The 23,423-nt window shown below is 47.9% G+C and overlaps 1 protein-coding gene across 1 annotated transcript in view; it reads left to right on the forward strand.

Annotated features, from left to right (window-relative positions):
• Positions 1-23,423, forward strand: part of MIB2 (MIB E3 ubiquitin protein ligase 2) — a 104,368-nt gene that overhangs the window by 22,775 nt on the left and 58,170 nt on the right. Inside the window, exons 2-3 of the mRNA XM_060259455.1 lie at positions 11,854-12,181; positions 14,493-14,664. Coding sequence (XP_060115438.1) covers positions 11,935-12,181; positions 14,493-14,664 — 419 coding nt within the window. The 5' untranslated portion in view covers positions 11,854-11,934. The remainder of the gene's footprint in view (positions 1-11,853; positions 12,182-14,492; positions 14,665-23,423) is intronic.

Here is a 23,423-nt window from a genome sequence, read left to right on the forward strand (position 1 = left end):
ATCTCAGCAGAGCCCGCGACACTCTTCCGCTGAAACATCACCAGCAAAGCTGAGGGAGGAGACCCAGTTTTCCAGGTGCGGGGGAGGGGGTGTTTGTCTCAAAAAGAAAGCAGAGCTGTCGTTTTTCGGGCCCCGGACTCAGGCCAAAGACTGATGGGAGCATTTCAGTGGGGCCGAGGCTCTTGAAGGAAAATAAGAGTCCTTGCTCTTTCGACCCCAGAGACTGCGATGGGAGAGGTACCTCTTTATCTTCTTGCGTTGTTATTGGGTTTAATGTAGACGGCTCCTAATGTACCCCCAGGGAAATAATCCGATCGCAGCGGAAAGCCTCTGGTAGCAGCTGGTTTTTCCTCCCGGGAGACCTCGAAACCGTCAGGGACCTGGAAACTACCGCCTCTGCTGCCTGGCTTCAAGCTTCCAAAAGGCAAGAGTGTTGGCTCCTGGAATCTGATACCTCGAAAATCCCACTGAGTTTTAAGGTGCTACAGGATTCACAACTAGCTCAGAAGAAACGGCAGGTCAACCAAAATAATTATCATGTGGCATCGTCCAAGGAAACCTGCTTTTCTGGCTTTGGAGACCTCGAAATAGCACCTTCCGAAGCAAACAGCAAGCGCAGACCCACATTCTCTCTTCCAGCTTTGGAAGGCACGGGCCCTTGTAGAAGCGTCTGAGTTTTTGAGCTTCAGCCTTGATACTTCCTGGAGATTTCTCATCCCGTTACAGTTGTAGCCGTGGCAGGATTCGGGGGCTGTTTCTTAAAACGGACAGGGAACGAAATGGGCCCTCTGTGACCGGTGAAAGCTGCCTGCACTACACTCCCAAAACACAGATTTCCACGAGGTTGGGAAGTCTCTACATCCACGTCCGAAGACTCCCTCTAAATACAGGCAACGCTCACGGGTAACTTCTGGATGAGTTTCTGTCTGTCATCACCATGTTTGAACTTCGGCAGAGAGGGATTTTCTTACAAACACTGTAGGCAAAGCAGTGGTCCGGGGTGGGGTGGGGGGGGCATGCAGAATGTGAAATCTAGAAACCCCGGCCTTTGTTTGAAAAAACCTTTCTAATCCTGATGGTTTGCAAAGATGGAAGGTATGAAGGTGGGGGGGGGGGATGACCCATGGAAGCAAGCGGGGTTTCCAGGGGGCTGGGCCTCGCTGCCCTAGACATCTTTTCTGTCCTATATCTTTCATGGGTGTCTCTCCACATGTTCCCCAGAGAGCACTAAGATCTAGCTCCCAAAACCTTTTAAGGATCCCTGGACCAAAGGAGGCCAAACTGAAAGTAACGAGGGAGCAGGCCTTCTCTATAATGGCCCCCCACTGGTGGAATCAACTACCGGAGGAAGTGCGAGCCCTGCGGGACTTTAATCAGTTCCGCAGGGCTTGCAAAACCACCCTCTTTCTGCACGCTTATAAGGAACCCTGAAAGCGATATCTAGCCATCGGAATACATCTACTGAACATAGCACCTTAATTTATTGTAGTTTTAAATTTTTATGTAACTGTTTTTAAATGTATTTATTAACTGTATTTTAAAATTGTTTTATACAAATCATGGTGTAGACCATGTCCTGTTAGCCGCCCTGAGCCTGCTTCGGTGGGGAGGGCGGGATACAAATAAAATTTATTATTATTATTATTATTATGAGAGAAATAGCACGACTATGTGCACAACAACAGTAGCACAGATTAGCAAAATGAAAATTAATTTGCACAGAGCAGGTGCTCTAGTGTCTGAATATTTATTTAAGCATGCCCGAATATTTATTTAAGCATGTAGTGCATGCTGCCTTGGGGGAATCTTCCTGTTGCTAAGTTCTGTAGCGCTGATGAATGTGTCAGCTTCTCTGTCCCCCGCCCCTTTCCTTTTAACTAGATCATATAATTTGATTGGGAAAGTTCTAAATGGTGATTCCACGCTTGGCGTCTAAAGAACGTCGGGCATTCTCTTGTGCTCGGACGGGAGGGTTCTCTTGCCTTCAACCTGAGGTTTGAGCACTATTTAATTAATTTTTTTAAGCTGAGAAGCAACGGCTGGGGTGGGGCCGTGGCTCGGGGGTAGAGCACCAGCTTTGCATGTCGAATGACTCCGGTTCAACTCTAGGCATCTCTTGGTAGGAGGATCATGGATGCTGGGAAAGGTCTCCATTTTTCTCGGGGCCAGGAAAGCGGATGCCTGTAGAAGTGGACTGTAGGAGAGCCAGTTTGGTGTAGTGGTTAAGTGCGTGGACTCTTATCTGGGAGAACCTGGTTTGATTCCCCACTCCTCCACTTGCACCTGCTGGAATGGCCTTGGGTCAGCCATAGCTCTGGCAGAGATTGTCCCTGAAAGGGCAGCTGCTGGGAAAGCTCTCTCAGCCCCACCCACCTCACAGAGTGTCTGTTGTGGGGGAGGAAGGTAAAGGAGATTGTGAGCCGCTCTGAGACTCTTCGGAGTGGAGGGCGGGATATAAATCCAATATTATCTTCTTCTTCTGTTCTGAAATAAATGGGCCAATGGTTTAATTTGATGTAAGGCAGCTTCATACATTTATGTATCAGAGTTTTCTGGAAGTGCTCACTTATTTGACCTGGAAGCTGTTCTCATTATTCTCACTTGTGCGGCTTTGGCCATTTTAGCCACAAAGGAGAAGGCGTTGAGGTTATAGCGGGGATGGCCAAACTTGCTTAATGTAAGAGCCATGTAGAATAAATGTCAGATGTTTGACAGCTGCAAGACAGGGAGGGAGGGAGGCAGGCAAATAGATAGGGAAGGAGAGGTGAAAAGAAAGCAACTTTAAATGCATTCTCTAAGCTGCCGGCTGGTTGGGCTTGGAGAAGTGATTTAAAGAGAAAAATGCTTCTCCAAGCTGGCTGACAGGGTGGTGGGGGCTTCAAGAGCCACACAGTATATATGAAAGAGCCACATGTGGCTCCTGAGCCACAGTTTAGCCACTCCGGGGTTATAGGCTTGCAAACAGTTATTCGTCTGAATCGTCCCTAGGTGAGCAGGAAAGGAAACACTCTAAAAGTAAGGGGGTTGTTGTTTAGGTCATAGCATAGATATTGTGTGGGCACTGAAGGTTTCATGCTCATGGGGTCGTCTTGGCCAGCAGAGGGGGAATAGAATGGAAACTCATCTCAGGTACGTGCGAAGAGGAGACAGGTGGAAGTTCCAGAATGTAATGTTTTTGGTGGGCCGGAATTCCAGGAGAGCCAGTATGGTGCAGTGGTTAAAGTGTTGTTGTTCTAGGCTCTGGGAGACCCAGGTTCAAATTCCCACTCGTGCTTTTGAAGCTTGTTGGGTGACCTAGGCCCTGTCACACACTCTCAGCCTCGCCTACTTCGCCGGGTTGTTGTGAGGATAAAACGGAGGAGAGGAGAATGACGCAAGCGGCTTTGGGTCTCCTTTGGGGAGGAAGGCAGGAACGAATAACGCAAATATATGAGGTCCCAAAGCCATTGCTCTGTGCAGAGAGTGAAACTGATATGGTTTTAGGAAGTAGGGTTGCCAGCTCTGGATTGAGGAATACTTGGAGATTTTGGGAGCAGAGGGTGGGATTTGGGGGAGGGCAGGGAACTTGGCACGGTATTATGCCATAGAGTCCACCCCTCCAAAGCAGCCACTTTCTCCAGGAAAACTGGGTCCCCTGGGGAACAATAGCAGGATATCTCCAGGTACAACCTGGAGATTGGCAACCCTATTGGAAGGGGAAGGTTTCTGGGCAATATTTGTGGCTGTGTGTATTTTGCCATCACTTCAGGTTGGGAGGAAGATTAGGAGCTCTTTGCGATTTGTGTTTGTTCGTTCACTGAGTTATTTATACCTTGCTTTTCTGCCCCAGTGGCGGCCCAGAGCAGTTTACAAGTTTGCTCTCTCTGCCTCCCTTTCAGCCCCTCAACAACAACCAGGGCTTTTGGTAGCAGGAATGCCTTTGCATATTAGGCCACACACCCCTGATGTAGCCGATCCTCCATGAGCTTACAGGGCTCTTAGTACAGGGCCTACTGTAAGCTCCAGGAGGATTGGCTACATCAGAGGGGGTGGCCTAATATGCAAAGGAGTTCCTGCTACAAAAAAAGCCCTGACAACAACCCTCTGAGGTAGCTTCGGTTGAGAAAGAGTGTGATTGGCCCAAGGTCCCCCATCAGACATCTAGGGCAGGGTGGGGGATTCGAACTTGGGCCTCCCAGATCCTAGCTTGCACCTCTAATCTTTACACCTTGCAATTTTCCAGCACACATGGACTGTCTTAATTTAATTTTCTGAAGGAAAGGCACATGCTGCTAGTCCTTAAGGCTCTTTCTTGCCTCTGTGCTTCTTAACCCCTTTCCTGCCAGAGAGCAGCAACCTATAACTGACTACAGTTGCCAGGTCCAATCAAGAAATATCCGGGGACTTTAAGGGAGGAGCCAGGAGACATTGGGGGTGGAGCCAGGAGCAAGGTTGTGACAAGCATGATTGAACTCCAAAGGGAGTTCTGGCCATCACGTTTAAAGGGACTGCACGCCTTTTAAATGCCTTCCCTCCATTGGAAATAATGGATGAGGCACCTTCTTTGCACCTCTGGCCCAATCTTTTTGAAAGTTGGATGGTGTTTTGAGAAGTAACGCTGGATGCTATGTTACAAATTGGGTACCTCTACCTCAAAAAACAGCCCCCCCCCCAAGCCCCAAATACCCACAGATCAATTCTCCATTATATTCTAGGGAAATTGGTCTCCATAGGGAATAATGGAGCTCCCAGCAGACATTTCCCTCCCCCCTTGCTTTCTGAAGTGGGGGGAGGGCCTCCAAATTGGGGGATCCCCTGCCTTCAACTGGGAATTGGCAACCCTAATTTCTCAACCCAGAACTGCTGGCAACCCTATTCTACCGTCTGCTTAGCCAACAAAACTAGTTTGCAGTCATTAGGCAGTCAAAACTGAAAGCAATTTGGGGGAAATGCAGCAACGAGTGGGGGAGAGTTTGGGGAACTAACTAACATCAATCTAGATGGTGCAAATTGCATGGATGACCATAAAGATGTAGTCACTTTGCTGGCTGGGCTCCAGTAATACGATGCTTCTTCCCTCTTTGAATTTCCCACTTTGAATCTGTACACAGAAGAAATTTTTGGTCTTTTGGCCATAGTGGCTTGGCAGCTTCAAATGGCCAAGATTGTATCAACAAGCTATACCTTAACCTCCACTGTGCGTGCTAGGACTTCCAAGCCCCCGGTCCAGGCGGGGGTTCCCCCACCCGGGAGGTTACCAACTCACTGGCCCACATTGGGCCAATGGGGGGGAACCTCCCCCTACGTCGCCAGTGCGATAACATCACCCAGAAGCGACATCATTACACCAGCGCGCAGTGGACGTTCTAGGCGTTTCCGGTGAAACTGTTGTTTTCCCGGATGCTCTAGCCATTTGGGAGGGAAAACTCTATGGTACAATAGGTACCATAGAGTTTTTTCCTCCCAAATGGCTAGAGTGTCCAGGAAAGCCATGGAGTTTTCCCTGAGATTCCTAGAGCGGCCGTGTGTGGCAGCGCCGGGCAATGACGTCACTTCCAGGTCCCCCTCTCCAGGACGAAGGGGACTTGGCAACCCTAGTGCGTGCCCCCCGCAACTCTGCCCGAGGATGGAATTTGAGCGTGTGGTTTCCATGTCCAAAGACTTTGCGCTTTAGAATGAGCCCAGTTTCTAGGCCCTAGATCCAGATGGGTAGTCGTGTTAGCCTGTCTGTAGCAATACAGAACAGTAAGAGGTCCAGTACCACCTTAGACTAACAGGGTTTGGGATGGAGGATGAGCTTTTGTGAGTCACTGCTTAGTTCAGAAGAAGCAAGCAGTGACTCATGAAAGGAGCTGAGTGTGACTTGGCCGTTGAATGTGACTTGGTAAAAGCTGTTCTCGACTGTCCGCAATTCTCAGGAAATTCTGTCCTCGATAAGTTTCCTAAGATTTGTACTTTGCCATGAGATAAGCGTTTCCACACTGACCACAAAGATTTATCTCTGAAATTATATCGGAAACCGTGGGCCTTCCCTCCCCCTCCCTTCAGTAAAGTTTTAAATGCCAACTGCCTCAAAGGGCAGTTATTAAATTGTATCTTTTCCTATCCCAGGCATTCCGCCTCCATAGTCTAGAAGTGTGTAGGAGATTTTTGGAGCGCTGAGTGTCCTGTCTGCACTATTTTTAATTACAAGTGTTCATTTTTATTGCGGGTTTTTGTATTATTTTCTGACATCACAGAAATGGTGGTCTGTTTCCCACTGCTGTGCTCTTCTGTGCTAAATATGATGTCTGTGTTTGCTAGATTTTTTTTTTTTAAAGCCTGTTAATCCCTTAATTGAGACTGATGGACATAATCGTCTTAAGGAAAGGGCTTTTAACTGTTGTTTTCCATTTGAAAGAAATGTCCGAAGCAGAAATTAACAAGAGAAATAGGTTTTGGGAACTGTTACCTTTCATTCTGGAATGACTGGATACCAGCTTGATATTAGATATTAGCTGTGGTAACTTGCAACAGGTTGAATTGATTTTTTTCCCCCTGTTCCCCTTTATGGGGAAATACATATTTTAATTTCCATTCCTTTTCTGGGATTAGTTCACTAGAGGAATCTCACACTTGTTGCTATCGCTGTTTCGGAGACACCTCATCTCCATATCTGAGATTCTGGATTGGAAAGGCCTGCATCATGGGCTGGTTTTTAGGGCAGTCGTCTGGGCCGTCTTCAAGGTTTGGGGATTCAGCTCCCTTAAGGGTGCAGCTCCCTTAAGATCTGCTCCCTTAAGGGTGCAGTCACACACACTAAATAACCCACTTTCAACCCACCTTCAATGCACTTTCCGACTGGTTTTTGCAAGCTCGCGCAGTAAAATCCCGTTGTAAAGTGCATTGAAAGTGCGTTCGTTAGTGTGTGTGATCGCAGCCTGTGTATGCCACCCCACTGTGTTGATGTGGGCACACTCGGGGAGGGAGTAGAGTGCGTCTCTTTTCTGCTCTTTGCTGGCACTGGTTGGACATAAAAGCGTGAGGTGGTCTCATATTCCTGATATGAACGGGTGGGTCAAGAGGGTCTGATTGACAGATCTCTGCTGGGCTGTGGGCCTTCGTGTCACCTTGCCAGCAGTTGTTTCATCTTGCCCTCTTAGGGTTGCCAAGTCCAACTCAAGACATACCTGGGGACTTTGGGGGTGGAGCCAGGAGTAAGGGTGTAGACCAGTGTTGTTATCATTGTGTTGCAAATAGAGAGGGGTAAGTTGACTAAAATCACCTAGTAAGTTCGTAGCAGAGATCTCTACTCATTCTCTCAGCCACTTCTTTGCACCAGCTACGAGCTTACCATAGTGGTGTGTCTGAGAAGTGAGCAATGGTAACGTTTTGTTCTGAGTGAAGGCAGGAAGCTGGAGTTGCTAGGGAGCCACCCAGCAGTTTCTTTCAGGGCTGGCTGATATTGGACTGCTGGTTGCTAGGCAACAACGGAGCACTTCTTCACATGAAAATTTGCCCAGCATTGCCTGTGGTAGTATCTTGGTTTCACACTATAGCAGGCAATGTATCTACAGGAGTCTTTTCACCTGAGGGTTGAAGCGATGAATTTAAAGTACAAGAAGGGGCAAATTTCTTAATTATGAGAACACTTTGTGTTCCAGGAAGGCTGTGGAATGTCCTTTCTGGGAGATTCTGGAGAAACAGTTAGGCAGGTCTGTGGTCCGTGGAAGGCTAGAGGCAGACAGAATTTACCCTCTAGAGCCTCCTCTTGGCATTTTGCTGTTGCATATTCAGAATGCATCGATATTTTCGGACGGTTGACCCAATGGATTTGTAGCTTCGGTCCATGAATCTTCAGATTTTGTTTCGCAGTTTGGTATCTGATCCGTGATGGTGTTGTATACAACTGGTGGATCTTGACCGACAAGTAAGGTTTGTCAGTTCTGGGTTGGGAAATACCTGGAGATTGGGGGGTGGGGAGGGGGTGGAATCTGAGGAGGGAGGGAGTTTGGGGATAAGAGGGGCTTTAGTGTAGGGTAATACCATAGAGATCACCTTTCCAAGTGCCCATTTTCTCCAGGGGGACTAATCTCTGTTGCCTGAAGACCAGTTGTAATCCCTGGAAGTCGTCAACCACCACCTGGTAGCAGGCATCCCTACCCACAAGGGGGTTACAAGGCGGGTCTCAATAGAGGCCCTGGTTTGGAACCAGTGGTGTTCCAGGTTCAAATCTGTACCCATCCATAAACTTCAATGAATGGTCCTGGGCCAGAGCCCCTTTCTCTCAGCCTAATGTACCCCACAGGGTTGTTGTGAAGGCAAAAGGAAGAATCACATACACTGGCTTAGATTCTTGGAGGAAGGGCAGAGGATATAAATGTGAAAGAATTTATCTTCTTTTCTAAAAGTTATTCTTTTTTTCAAAAAAATAGAAAGAGCGATGATAAAAATGGAGGGAAGGGAGACGAGGGAGTGGAGGAAGAAAAGCCGGCAGAGAGAAACCTTAGAGATGGCCTAAGGTGTGGAGTTTAAAAGATGAATCCTGCATCGTAGGTCAGGGTGGTCTTCATGAGCACTTTCACACATGCTAAATAATGCAGTTTCAGTCCACTTCAGCAACTGTTTATGTGGATTTTACCATTTCACACAGAGAGCCAGTTTGGTGTAGTTGTTAAGTGTGCAGACTCTTTATCTGGGAGAACCGAGTTTGATTCCTCACTCCTTCACTTGCAGCTGCTGGAATGGCCTTGGGTCAGCCATAGCTCTGGCAGAGGTTGTCCTTGAAAAGGCAGCTGCTGTGAGAGCCCTCTCAGCTCCACCCACCTCACAGGGTGTCTCTTGTGGGAGAGGAAGATATAGGAGATTGTAAGCCGCTCTGAGTCTCTAATTCAGAGAGAAGTGTGGAGAATAAATCTGCAGTCTTCTTCTTCTAAAATCCAGTTGGAAGTGGGTTAAAAGAGTGTGATTTGGTGTGTGTGAAAGTGAACTGCGGGAGTAGACCAGTAATATTGTTTAGTATTCCATGCCAGGTGGCTAACTCATATGCCCACTGACATCTGGCAGCTTGTGTGAAATTTCAAGTTTGAGGCCAAAGCATTCAAGAGAAACCAGAGAATCTAAAAGCACTCAGATACTGAGGTAAGAGAAAGAAATCGCAGACAAAATGACAGAAACTGGAAACTTCAGTACATTTCAAACATTGGTGATTCTTTTGACTTCAACACAGGTAATCCTGTGTGTGCTTGGGGGTGTGTGTGTGAAACATTGGGAGGGTTTGTAGTGTCCTGGCCCCACTGATGGGCCTTCTGATGGCACCGGGGGGGGGGGGGGGGGTTGGCCACTGTGACACAGAGTGTTGGACTGAATGAGCCATTGGCCTGATCCAACATGGCTTCTCTTACGTTCTTATCCTCTGTGGGGGAGCCAGAAGTGCCCTCAGAATGCCTGTTAGCACACTTTAGATTCATAATGCCACCACAGACTTTCGCCCACGCTAAATAATGCCACTTGAGTTCACTTCAGCGACCACTTGCAAGTGGATCTCGCCATTTCATACAATAAAATCCAGTTGCAAAGTGCGTTGAAAGTGGATTGAAAGTGCGATATTTAGCATGTGTGAAACTGCGGTTTCTTTCAGAACATTGTGCCCTTCCTGTCTGCCCCCACCCTCCATGTATTTTTGTCAAAATTGGATCTTTGGAACAATAAATTTCCATAGCAACTATCCTGCTGTTTAATTTATGATGCTCCCCTTTTCTGGGTTAAAAGACCTCCCCCCCCTCCGCTGGTCCTTCCACCATCTCAGCCCAATGAGTTGTTAAATGTGGCTCTGTGTGTGTGTGTGCCTGGTTGTGGTGGGTGGGTGCTCTTTGATGGAAACGAGGCGAGAGACACTCATTCTCCGCTGTGAAAGTATTTTTAGTTTCCTGTCTAATTTTAGACTGTGCTAACAGGACAGACAGCAAAAGGCTGAAATTTATGTTTGTTCTGTACAGTTATGTCCTTCTTGAAACTTTACTTAGAAGAGTGGGTTCGAAGTAAAAAAAAAACAAAAAACCAGGGCCAGTGTGGTGAAATGGCTAAAGTGTTGAGTGAAAACCTGGGAGAACTGGGTTCAAATCAACCGTGGATCAGTCACACTCTGGCAGGGCCTTTGTGAGGGTACAGTAGGACCTCTATATGCTTTCCTTGGAGGAAGGAAGGGGAAAACTGTGGTTCAGTGTGTATATAGGCACCTGGCACTAACAGACCTTATATAGATCTCTGTGTGTGTTGTTTCCCCTCGCCCCACACCTGGGCCTATACAGAAAAAATGTAGTTTGATATTGGTAGGAGAATTCCTATGAATCTAGACCCACACACACGCATTCTATCCCTCAAGGTGCTGATAAAAGGGCTTGAAATTGCCTGTTAAGGAACCTTTTCTTTTTGATGTCTTAGTGCAACCTGTAAGCCTAGTTTGATGCTTGGATAGGGTTGCCAGTTTCCCCCTCCTCCAGCCACTGGTGGGGGATGGGGAGGTAGTGTTGCCAACTCCAGGTCAGGAACCTCCTGGAGATTTGGGGATGGAACCTGGGGAGGACAGAGGTACAATGTCATGAAGCCCAGCCTCCAAAGCAGCCATTTTCTCCAGGGGGGCTGATTTTTGGAGATGAGGTGTAATTCCAGGGGATCTCCAGGTCCCACCTGGAGGCTGGCATCCCTTTCTCAGGGCATACTGAAGTGGTGACCCTTTCTAAGAATCCAGTTACAGTTTCAGATCACAATCTTGGAGGCAAAGTGAGGTTGTGTTATTACTTTCAGCTTGCTGTTGAAGATGAATCAGCTAACAGCCAACGTATGCTCCATTTTTAGCAAATTTAATAAAGCGCTATTTAACAGGACCAAAAAAAAAATGCCATCTCTGTTTAGCACCAGTTTCGTTTCCTTTCCTTTCCCTCTAACTTAACAGCCTGCAAGCCATGCGTCAAAGTATTTTAGAGATAATTTGCAGCTGCATAGATAAATATGGCAAGATCTTTTTAGCACCGCTTTCTCAGGGGGCAGGGCCACACCAGCTTCTGAGTCAGACAGAACTCTCTCATATTCTGTTACGTACTCCCTGGCAGTTTCTTACAGGCACGGTTCACCAGTACAAGAGAACAAATTTCCGCTGGGGTGCTGTTATCTAACTGTATGGTTTATAATTGTTATGAATACTGCTTTTTTTTTTAAGTCTATTGTGCATTTTAGCCTCATATTGTGTTGATTTTATCACGGAGACAGTGGGTGGAAAAGCAGGAAAGACATCTTCTAAAATAAATATTATGCATAAAATAAGATGCTAGAGTGGAGTAGGAGTCCCCAACATTTTTGAGCCTGCAGGCAGCACTGTGATTGTAATTCTGACATGGGATGGTGGCAGGAGTGGAATTCTAGCTGGAGCTCTTTTACATATTAGGCCACACACCCTTGATGTAGCCAGTCCTCCAAGAGCTTACAAAAAAAAGCCTTGTAAGCTCTTGGAGGATTGGCTGCATCAGGGGTGTGTGGCCTAATATGTAAAAGAGCTCCTGCTAGAATTCCACCCCTCTCCTCAAAACACCCTCCAAGTTTCAAAAAGATTGGACCAGGGGGTCCAATTCTGTGAGCCCCAAAAGAAGGTGCCCCTATCCTTCATTATTTCCAATGGAGGGAAAGCATGTAAAAGATGGGCAATCCCTTTAAATGTGATGGCCAGAACTCCCTTTGGAGTTCAGTGATGCTTGTCACAACCTTCTTCCTTGCTCCACCCCCAATGTCTCCTAGCTCCACCCCCAAAGTCCCCAGATATTTCTTGAATTGGACCTCTTTTCTGGATCTCCACCTCTCTTGCATCCATTTCTAACAAGAGCCGTTTGCTCCTTTCTCTAGATTTTGCCAATGCATTGCCTGCTCTGCTCCTCCCTTGAGCCAGCCGACTGGCGATCGAGCTGAGGTTGCCCCCGTCTCGCAATGGACTTGGACCCCTACGCAAGCATGCAGGTTGGAATGCGGGTGGTCCGTGGCATGGACTGGAAGTGGGGCAACCAGGACAATGGCGAAGGGAACATTGGGACGGTGGTGGAGATTGGCCGGCAAGGGAGCCCGACAACGCCAGATAAGACTGTGGTGGTGCAGTGGGACCAGGGCACCCGCACCAACTATCGGACGGGATTCCAAGGAGCATACGACCTTCTGTTGTATGATAATGCACAAATAGGTAGGTTTGTTCTCTTCTGGCACAAGCTTTCCTACATCTAGGATTCATATTTCCGACAAGCAGTCGCCTCCACCAGATAGCCAGTTTGGTTTAGAGCAGGGTGTCAAACATTAAGTTTGGGGGCCGAATCAGGCCCTTGGAGGGCTCCTATCAGGCCCCCGAGCAACTGGCTGTCATCTGCTTCCTTCTCGCTATATCTTGCTTCCTTCTGCATAACAGTTTGCTTTGCACGGCTTGCTCAATCACACAGGAGCTACAAAGCAAAACCTCTATTTTCTCCATTGGTTGAGGCTCCTCCCTTGGGGAGGAAAAGGGGGAGGAATAGCTTGCTTTGCCAGGCTCTCTCAATTGCACAGCAGAGCTACTGAGCCAAGCCTCTCTTCCTTCTATTGGCCGAGGCTCCTCCCCCTAGTTCCCTGGGGAACGAAGGAAGGAAAGAGCCAGACCTTCCTTTGCCCAGTTCCCTGAATCCCATGGGAGAAATACAAAGAAAGCATTTTTAAGACCAGTGAGTTTTAAGCATGTTTTAAAGTTTTTTTTAGAATATATTTGTGTTTGTCTGTGTTCTTTATAAAATTTATATCTCTGATACCTAATCTTAAATAGGTACACACATGGCCTGGCCCAACTTGACATGGTCCGGCTCAACAAGGTCTCATTTATGTCAGATCCAGTCCTCATAACAAATGAGTTCGACACCCTGTAGAGATTAAGTGCACAGACTCTTATCTGGGAGAACCGGATTTGATTCCCCACTCCTCCACTTGCAGCTGCTGGAATGGCCTTGGGTTAGCCATAGCTCTCGCAGATCTGTCCTTGAAAGAGCAGCTTCTGTCAGAGCTCTCTCAGCCCCACCCACCTCACAGGGTGTCTGTTGTGGGGAAGGAGATAAAGGAGATTGTAAGCCGCTCTGAGACTCTGATTCAGAGAGAAGAGTGGGGTATAAATCTGCGGTCGTCTTCTTCATCTTCTTCTTCCCTGGAAGTGATGTCTCCCTGCCCTGAAATACAGCCTTTTAAAGTGTTCTTCTTTCATTTCCTTGGAGAGCAGATGAATCGGTTGGCTTGTTTGTTTGTCCGCTCCAGTAGCAGCATGGGCCAAAGGATGTTTATATTTGCAGAATGCAATAAAATATAGTTCTGTTCAGCCCCGTTTCTATGCAGTGTCTTTGGACTGGGGGGACCTGAAAGCATTGATGGGTTTGATCGCTCGAAGGAAAGACAAAAGCATTTGGAGCCTTTTAATGTAGAAAAAGAGGACAAAGAGAGGCATGGTAGAGGCTTCTAAAATGAAGACTGACCTAGAGGGAAGGAACTCAGATTCTCCCGGTGAAAACTGAGTTGCAATAAGTTCAAGGTGGTGGAAACGGCCATCTAGTCGGAGCCAATTTATGGCGACACCCTGGGGTTTTCAAGGCAAGAGACAAAACAGAGGTGGTTTGCCATTGCCTGCCTCTGTGTGGCAGAGCAGACAATCCATATACATAATACAGGGGTGGGGGGAATGGGGGAAGACTGTGGCTCGGGAGTCACATGCGGGTCTTTCACACACATTACGTGGCTCTCAAAGCCCCAACCACCCGGTTCTCACGTCTTCTCTCTTTGAGTACAGTGCAGCGGCACCTTTAAGACCCAACAAAGTTTTATCCGAGGTATAAGCTTTCGTGTGCACACACACTTCTTCAGGCACGCCCAAAAGCTTGTACCCAGAATAAATCTTATCAGTGGCAGTGCTTGGTAAGCTGAAGATCCCAGGTTCAATCCCCGGCATCTCCAACTAAAAAGGGTCCAGGCAAATAGATGTGAAAACCTCAGCTTGAGACCCTGGAGAGCTGCTGCCAGTCTGAGTAGACCATACTGACTCGATGGACCCAGGGTCTGATTCAGTAAGGCAGCTTCATATGTTCATACGTTCAATCTTGGTTGGCCTTTAAGAAGATATTGAAGATGAAGAAGATATTGGATTTATATCCCACCCTCCACTCCAAAGAGTCTCAGAGCGGCTCACAATCTCCTTTCCCTTCCTCCCCCACAACAGACACCCTGTGACGTGGGTGGGGCTGGAGAGGGCTCTCACAGCAGCTGCCCTTTCAAGGACAACCTCTGCCAGAGCTATGGCTGACCCAAGGCCATGCCAGCAGGTGCAAGTGGAGGAGTGGGGAATCAAACCCGGTTCTCCCAGATAAGAGTCCGCACACTTAATCACTACGCCAAACTGGCTCTCCAGTTTGAGCGCCATTGCGCTCAAACGTTGCTCTGCCGCTTCAGACCAGCACGGCCACCCGCCTGAATCTGTCTTCTCTCATTGTCAGGCGTCCGGCACCCCAACATTATCTGCGACTGCTGCAAGAAGCACGGGATCCGCGGGATGCGCTGGAAGTGCAAGATCTGCTTTGATTATGACCTGTGCATGCTGTGCTACATGAACAACAAGCACGACCTCGCCCATGCTTTCGAGCGCTACGAGACTGCCCACTCGCGACCGTAAGTCCCTCACTTTTCTGTTGCCTCCTGGCAGGATCGTTCTGTCTGTCTTACGCTCTGATTCCACACATGTCTAAGTCCCGCTGTGTTTGTCAAGGCTTAGTGAGTCCTAAAAGGCTGTGTGTACAGGATTTGTCCACAGCTGAAGAATCGTGCTTGTGTAAAAAGTTGGTAATGGCATTGGGTGCTATGGCAGAGGTCATGCATTTTCTCTGTTTCATGCGTATCTTTGCCGGCAGGAACTCATAACGTGATTCTCCCTCATTCAGCGATGCCCCATGGGGATCTGTGCAGGACAAGCAGTGGCCTGGCTAAGATTTTATCCTTTATCCTACACCTCACTGAAAAAACAGTGGACTGAACGTGCAAGATTGTGAAGTGGGATAATTCATTTCGTAAAGTATCTGTGTGCGATCTGGATGAAAGAATTCATTACAGACTGTTTTCTCATGATTTTGGTTTCCGAGTCAATAGCAGGCTCTCAACCTTCTAAAAGTGCCTGCGTGCCCTTTAAAAGTGTCTGTGTGCACTTTGATTTATTTTTCTGCAGACTGTTTGAATTCATTTTAGTGCAGACTATTTGGGACTAGAGGTGGGACGGTGGCTCAGTGGTGGAGCATCTGCTTGGTAAGCAGAAGGTCCCAGGTTCAATCCCTGGCATCTCCAGCTAAAAAGGGTCCAGGCAAATAGGCGTGAAAAACCTCAGCTTGAGACCCTGGAGAGCCGCTGCCAGTCTGAGTAGACAATACTGACTTTGATGGACCGAGGGTCTGATTCAGTATAAAGCAGCTTCATATGTTCATATGTTATGTCTAAGTTCCTGCGTGCACTCTCGTGTTTCATATTGCAGTCTGTTTAAGGTAGAAGCTTTGGAATATTAAAGAGCCTTTTGTGCACATTTATATTATTCATCTTAGCTTATTTAGGAGCAGAGTCTACTCAGAAGTAGAGGCCAAAAGGGTTTTCCCTATTACATATATATTTTATAACTAGCAATTTCTGTCAAGGCTGCCTGTCTACCTCGCAGGGTTGTTCTGTGGATAAAATGGGAGAGGGAGAAACATGTCTTCCATCCTGAGCTCTTTGAAGGAAGACTGGGAGGGATGAATGCTGTCTACATCAGGGGTGGCCAAAGTTGCTTAATGTAGGAGCCACATAGAATAAACATTAGATGTTTGAGAGCAGCAAGTCATGAACATCAGATGTTTGAAGGAAGGGAAGGAAGGAAAATAGATGGGAGAGGAGGGAAGGAGAGGTAGAAAGAAAGCAATTTTAACTTTAAATGCCTTCTCCAAGCTGCTAAACAAAATAAACAATGGTAGCACAGTATATCCAGAATTCTGAAAAACAACTATGTCAAAAATACAAGAAACAGTTTACAAATTTTACAAAAATTTATGTAATATATTGTGCAATAGCATCCAAAAATCATTCCAAAAATATGAATCACATAGAGAGCATAAAGTCCCAAACACGAATACAGTTCTCAAGGATGACTCCAGAAAATTCCAAAAAGTCTATAGGGAGTATTACTTCTCAGAAGTAAATTCCAAACTGAGTCCTTCCACTGATGTCGGCTTCCGAAAGAGAAAATCTTGCCTTCACGCAATCATCGGCTTAAATCGTGTTCCGCTGCATTTGCAGCTTCTTCACAAGCCAACTGACAAAGGTCCTCAGACCGGCTTCTCTTAAACACCCATATTGTATATTTCAATTAAGCCGGTGATTGCGTGAAGGCAAGATTTTCTCCTTCCGAAGTCGACATCAGTGGAAGGACTCCATTTAGAATTTACTTCTGAGTAGTAATACTCCCTATAGACTTTTTGGAATTTTCCGGAATCATCCTTGAGAATCGTATTCGTGTTTGGGACTTTATGCTCTCTATGTGACTCATGTTTTCGGAATGCAATATATTACATAAATTTTTGTAAAATTTGTAAATTGTATCTTGTATTTTCGACACAGTCGGTTTGTCTTGGAGAAGCGATTTGAAGAGAGAAATGCCTTCTCCAAACTGGCTGATGGTGGGGGCTTCAAGAGCCACACAAAACGTGTGAAAGAGCCACGCGTGGCTCCCGGCCTGCAGTTTGACCACCCCTGTGCAAGCACCAGTCGTTTCCAACTCTGGGGTAACATTGCTTTCACAACATTTTCACGACAGACTTTTTACAGGGTGGTTTGCCATTGCCTTCCCCAGTCTTTTACACTTCCCCCCCCCAGCAAGCTGGGGACGCATTTTACCGACCTCGGAAGGATGGAAGGCTGAGTCAACCTCAAGCCGGCTACCTGAAAACCCAGCTTCCACCAGGGACCGAACTCAGGTTGTGAGCAGAGCTTAGGACTGCAGTACTGCAGCTTTAACACTCTGCACCACAGGGCTCTTACAAGCTAGAGAAAAGCAAGGTACAAAAACAACTCTCTTCTTTCTCTTCCTTCTGCTCCTCCTCCTCCAAATGTGGGAGCAAGTGTTTCTCACAATACATGAACTCGTGGGCATTCAGTGAAATTGCTGAGCAGTCAGGTTAAAACGGATAAACGAAGTACTTTTTCACCCAAAGGGTGATTAACATGTGGAATTCACTGCCACAGAAGATGGTGGCAGCTACAAGCATAGACAGCTTTAAGAGGGGATTGGATAAAAATATGGAGCAGAGGTCCATCAGTGGCTATTAGCCACAGTGTATATGTATATATTTGGCCACTGTGTGACACAGAGTGTTGGACTGGCTGGGCCATTGGCCTGATCCAACATGGCTTCTCTTATGTTCTTAAGTGTGGTAGACAGTGAGGTTGGAGGTCTTCACCTGTGTTTTTAGCACTCCTAAAGAAACATTTTTTAAAAAACCAACATGCTGCCTTAAAACAGCATGCAATTAAAACCTTAAATATAAGGTCTTTATTTATCAGCTGCTTTCCCTTCCTTCAACAACCCAAGGTGATAGGCAAAGCAAACCCAAGATGGCAAAAAATAAAAGAAACATTGTTAACACTAAGCCTAAAAGAAATACCAAAACTGCTGAACTTTTTTTTTGTTTTTTTTAAAACAAATAAATAATAAGTTTATTGAGAAAAAAATAAGACATTACAAGAAATAAAAAAATACTGCAATTTAGAGCAGTATAAAACCAGTACACAGGCTCATGAGATTTAAGATATACTTACATATACGCAATTCGGCCCTTCCCTCTCCCCCCTCCTTAAAAAAGGGAAAGGAAAGGTCCCCTGTGTAAGCACCAGTCGTTTCCAACTCTGGGGTGAAGTTGCTTTCATAGTGTTTTCATGGCAGACTTTTTACAGGGTGCTTTGCCATTGCCTTCCCCAGTCATTTACACTTTCCCCCCAGCATGCTGCGTACTCATTTTACCGACCTTGGAAGGATGGAAGGCTGAGTCAACCTCAAGCCGGCTACCTGAAAACCCAGCTTCCACCAGGGATCGAACTCAGGTCATGAGCAGAGTTTAGGACTGCAGCTTTAACAATCTGCACCATGGGGCTCTTAAAAAGGGGGGGGGGTGTTAATTAACAGGTCAAAAATAGATCAGACTCCAGTAAAATGGATTATTAGGTAAAATTTCATGTTCAGGGGAACCAGACAGATAGAAATCTTTGTTCATAGCAATCTATTGAGTATTCATAAATATTATAGGCTAGGTTGTGAAGGAATAGCCCCGAAGTTTGAGTAGCCAACAGCTGTTGTTTTAAGACTTAAAAAAAAAAACCTACTAAAAGGACTTTTCAGTTGCTCTGAGCATGTTTCCTTCTTTCCCTCCCCCAGTTTTTTGTCCACTGAAATTTACGTTGCACTTCCCTCCCCATGCAAGGTGGGGGGAGGAGAATCTTGACGTTTTCTTCTCCATCAGGGGCGTCCTGCTGTTCCATCCGCAGCTCCTCTGCAATTGATGGACAGCGTGGGGGCAAATCCAAAAAGAAATTAACGCAACAGGCAACCTAGTCACCAACGCCGTCTCCTCCCGAGAAGGCGTTCGTCATGCCTTGCTGGTAAATCTTGACTCTGTTCTTTGCTCCATCTTGCCTCCATCCACTCCCCTGCCCACCTCCCGGGCCTTTGTGTTGTTTGGTCCAAATATGAAGAAATGCTGTTCTCCCCCCTGCCCCCCCCCATTGAGAACAAAGTAAAATGGCAGTTTGTTCTCCTTCACCACTAATCTGGCTCTACAGTGGGTACCTCCGGAGAGGCTGGTATACACAGCCCCTTGTTGGGTGGGTGGTTGATCCAGCCAGTCCGGGAAGTGGTCTTCACCCACACCAGAGAGCCACATTAGGGTTGCCAAGTCCAATTCAAGAAATATCTGGGGACCTTGGGGATGGAACCAGGAGACTTTGGGGGTGGAGCCAGGGGACTTTGGGGGTGGAGTCAGGAACAAGGTTGTGGCAAGCATGATTGAACTCCAAAGGGAGTTCTGACCATCACTTTAAAAGGGACTGCACACCTTTTAATTGCCTTCCCTCCATGGGAAATAATGAAGGGTAGGGGCACCTTCTTTGGGGGCTCATAGAATTGGACTCCCTGGTCCAGTCCTTTTGAAACTTGGAGAGTATTTTGGGGAGAGGCACTGGATGCTGTGCTGAGAATTTGGTGCATCTACCTCAAAAAACAGCCCCTCCCCCCCATAGAGCCCCAGATACCCATGGATCAATTCTCCATTATACCTTATGGGAATCGGTCTCCATAGGGAATAATGGAGCGCCCAGCAGACATTTTCCTCTCCCTCCCTGTTTCTGATGACCCTGAAGCGGAGGGAGAGCCTCCAAACTGGGGGATCCCCTGCCCCCACCCGGGGGTTAGCAACCCTAACATTCATACAGTCCCAGTTTCTAGATAATTCCTTCCGGGCTGTGAACCAACATCGGCTGCAAATGTCAGACAGTCTGTTTGGTTGCTCCTGTCTCCCCCGATTTGTTTCGGGCTGTAGTGATTTTAGTTTGCAGTCGGTGCTGTTGAGGTGGGGCGGGGGGCGGGGGAAACTGCGTGTGATTCAGGGGCTTTGCCGTTCACCGTTTTGCGCCATGAGGCTTCCTGGCGGCGGAAGAGTTTTTCCGCAAGACGGTTCATCCCGTTATCGATTCCACACTCCCCATTAATCCTCCTGGGGCTCTGAGCACAATGCCCCCCCAGGGCTTCGTCTGCCTGACTGGGGGAGGAAAAAGGATTATTATTGCTTCAGTTGAAACGAAGCTGCCCTCTTTGCATCCTGGGTAGTTTTGCCAGTCTCCGGGAAGGGAGGGAGCTGGAGATCTCCCAGAATTACAGCTGTTTGCCAAACAACAATGATCAGTTTCCCTTGAGAAAATGGCTGCTTTGGAGGGTGAAGGCTGAACTCCTTCCCTTCCCCTCCCCGAACCCAACCCTCCCCAAGCTGTGCCACCCCCCTCCCCCGCAAAAAAAAAACCTCCAGGAATTTTCGAACTTGGAGCTGGCAACCCTTGTCCTGGGGTCTTCTCTGTATGGAGGAGGAAGGATGGCTCCTTCCTAGAAATCCAGTGGCAAAACCAGGATGCAGACTGGCCCAGGTTGTGTGACACTCCTCCGCTTGCACCTGCTGGCATGGCCTTGGGTCAGCCATAGCTCTGGCAGAGGTTGTCCTTGAAAGGGCAGCTGCTGGGAGAGCCCTCTCCAGCCCCGCCCACCTCACAGGGTGTCTGTTGTGGGGGAGGAAGGTAAAGGAGATTGTGAGCCGCTCTGAGACTCTTCGGAGTGGAGGGCGGGATATAAATCCAATATCATCTTCTTCTTCTTCCTCCACTTGCAGCTGCTGGAATGGCCTTGGGTCAGCCATAGCTCTCTCAGGAGTTGTCCTTGAAAGGGCAGCTCTTGGGAGAGCTCTCTCGGCTCCACCTACCTCACAGGGTGTCTGTTGTGGGGGGGGGTAAGAATGGTAAAGGAGATTGTCAGCTGCTCTGTGACTCTGAGATTCAGAGTATAGGGTGGGATATAAAGCCAATATCATTATCATCTTCTTTTGCTTACAACCATTGGAAGAGTAGTGGTTAAGTGCATGGACTCTTGTCTGGGAGAACTGGTGTTTGATTCCCCACTCCTCCTCTTGCAGCTGCTGGAATGGCCTTGGGTTAGCCATCATTATCACAGGAGTTGTCCTTGAAAGGGCAGCTGCTGTGAGAGCCCTCTCAGCCCCACTCACCTCACAGGGTGTTTGTTGTGGGGGGAGAAGATATAGGACATTGTAAGAGAGAAGGGCGGGGTATAAATCTGCAATTCGTCTCTTCTGTTGCAAAATTGTTAAAACATGGCTGAGACCCGGGTATGAGCCATCTTTCGTAGAAATGTCAACATGCAGGCATCCGAACGCCGTACCAACAACCCTTTTGCGCAAGGTGGGACAGTCCACCCATCACACCGGAGCAAATCCAGGAAGCCCCGGGAAATCCTAGTTCCTCGGTAGAGGTACGTTTGCACCCTGCATTTTTGGTGCATTCGCAGGCTTTGCATTTTGTATTTTTAGGTCGACCCCTTTTGCAGGGGATAAGCATCGTTTGGGTTTATTTTTAAACAGTAAACGTATCTCTCTGGGGCTTTCGCCGCTCTATATCGCTTCCCCCCCTGCAACTTGCGCTTCAAGGTAATGAGGAGAAACCTCTGAAGCGTCCAGCTGAGAATTTCCTGTGACTTGGCGAGCATCGGACTGTGGTGGGCATAAATCTGGAGAAGGGGGGATGCTCCTTCTCTTTTCTTCACCCCCTCCCTCTCCCTTCTCTTTCCAATAATGAATCCTTTCATGTTGAAAAACCGAAGGACCAGAGGAGGCCAGGTGGAGAGCAGTAAAGACCAATTAGCTGGGGGCATTTGTCATGTCCAAGGTGAGAGGCCCAAAGGAAGACGGCTCGGTACGGTTCAGGCTAGCCTTGCCAGAGATCAGTGCCAAATTAAATCCTGTGGAGGCCCCAAGGCAGTCGAAATCTTGGGGGGCCCCCTCACAAATTATCTCAGAGTCTGAGTACCTGCCCCACTACGCATGGTCCCCGTTGCAGCCTGCAGGCACCTTCTTAAAAGCCCCTTTGACGAAGCTGTGGGGGAGAGGCAGAGAGAGGCAAATTTGGCGGCAGCGGCTGCACCAGGCAAGTCAGGCAAAGAGCGGCTCAGTTGCTGACTGCTCATGCAGGCTGGGAGGGCTGCAAGCAGGGGGGAAATGGATGGGGGAGCCAGCCTGGGGCCCCTAAAGGTGTAGGGGCCCATAGGCCAGTGCCTGCTTTGCCTAATTGTTAATCCGGCTCTGCCAGAGATGGTGTTTTGTGGCTTGAGAACAGATTGGCCATAAAGAGGGATTGCCTGCCTCCAGGGGGGACTTGGGGATCCCCCAGAATTACAGTTTATTTCCAGACTACAGAGATCTATTCCCCTAGGGAAACTGGATGCTTTGGAGGGCAGACTCCAGGGCAAGGGTGTCAAACATGCGAGCCGGGAGCCAAATCAGGCCCCCGGAGGGCTCCAAATCAGGCCCTCGAGCAACTGGCTGTCATCTGCTTCCTTCTCCCTCTCTCTCGATTCCTTCTGCATCTTGGCTTGCTTTGCCAGGCTTGCTCAATCGCACAGGAGCTACAGAGCAAAGCCTTTATTTTCTCCATTGGCTGAGGCTCCTCCTTTGGGGACGAAGGAAAAAGGAATAGCTTGCGTCACCGAGCTCTCTCAATCGCACAGCAGCGCTACTGAGCCAAGCCTCTCTTCCTTCTGTTGACTGAGGCTCCTCCCCCGCCTGGTCTCCTGGGGATGGAAGGAAAGAGCCAGAGCCTCCTTTGCCCAGTTCCCTGTGTTGCACAAGAGAGATACAAAGAAAGCACCTTTAAGACCAACGTGGGCTAATGCTTTAAGCATGTTTTATTTTAAGTTTTTAAAAAAATCCTTGTGTTTGTGCCCTTTATAAAGTTTGTATCTCTGCTTCCTGGCGTTACATTTTATGACACACACGGCTCGGCCCGACAAGGTCCCGTTTATGTCAGATCCGTCCCTCATAACAAATGAGTTTGACACCCCTGCTCTAGGGCATTGTATCCCACTGAGGTCTCTGTCCTCCCCAGGCTTTGCCCCTAAACCTGGATCCGGCAACTCCATCCCCCTCGAACGCACTGCTGGTGGCTGGAGGGACTTGGCGACCGCATAATGATGTTCAGGGCAGAGGAAAGGAAGCCCTTCAAACCAAGCAAGAGAATTCCCTTGCTGGATCAGGCCGGCGGGCCATCTAGTTCAGGAGTGGCCAAACTTGCTTAACGTAAGAGCCACAGGGAATAAATGTCGGATGTTTGAGAGCCACAAGACATGAATGGAAGGAAGGAAGGGAGGAAAGAAGGAAGGAAGGAAAATAGATGGAGAGAGGGAGAGGTGGAAAGAAAGCAACTTCAAATGCAGCATCCAAGCTGCCAGCTGGCTTGGCTTGGAGAAGTGATTTAAAGAGTCCCTCCTTGCCACAACGTCCTGTTCTTCCATGAAACTTCAGCCGATGAGTGGCTTTGCATTTTAAGAAGACCAAGCAGACCTCATTCGGGGCAGGAGCTCACAGGAGCAGAGCTCCAGAACCTCTAAATTCTATTGTGCTCTTTCTTTCTTAACCCCGCCCCCCAATACTTGCTTCTGGGCTCCATTGTTCAAATGCATTCTTCAAGCCAGCTGATGGGCTGGTGGGAGCTTTGAGAGCCTCAGAATATGTGTGAAAGAGCCACATCTGGTTCCCGAGCTGCGGTTGGGCTACTCCCGATGTAGTTCAGCATTTCTGTTTCCAGTTATTTGC

The sequence above is a fragment of the Heteronotia binoei genome, chromosome 18 (assembly GCF_032191835.1).
Source record: "Heteronotia binoei isolate CCM8104 ecotype False Entrance Well chromosome 18, APGP_CSIRO_Hbin_v1, whole genome shotgun sequence".
NCBI classification, from domain to species: domain Eukaryota; kingdom Metazoa; phylum Chordata; class Lepidosauria; order Squamata; family Gekkonidae; genus Heteronotia; species Heteronotia binoei.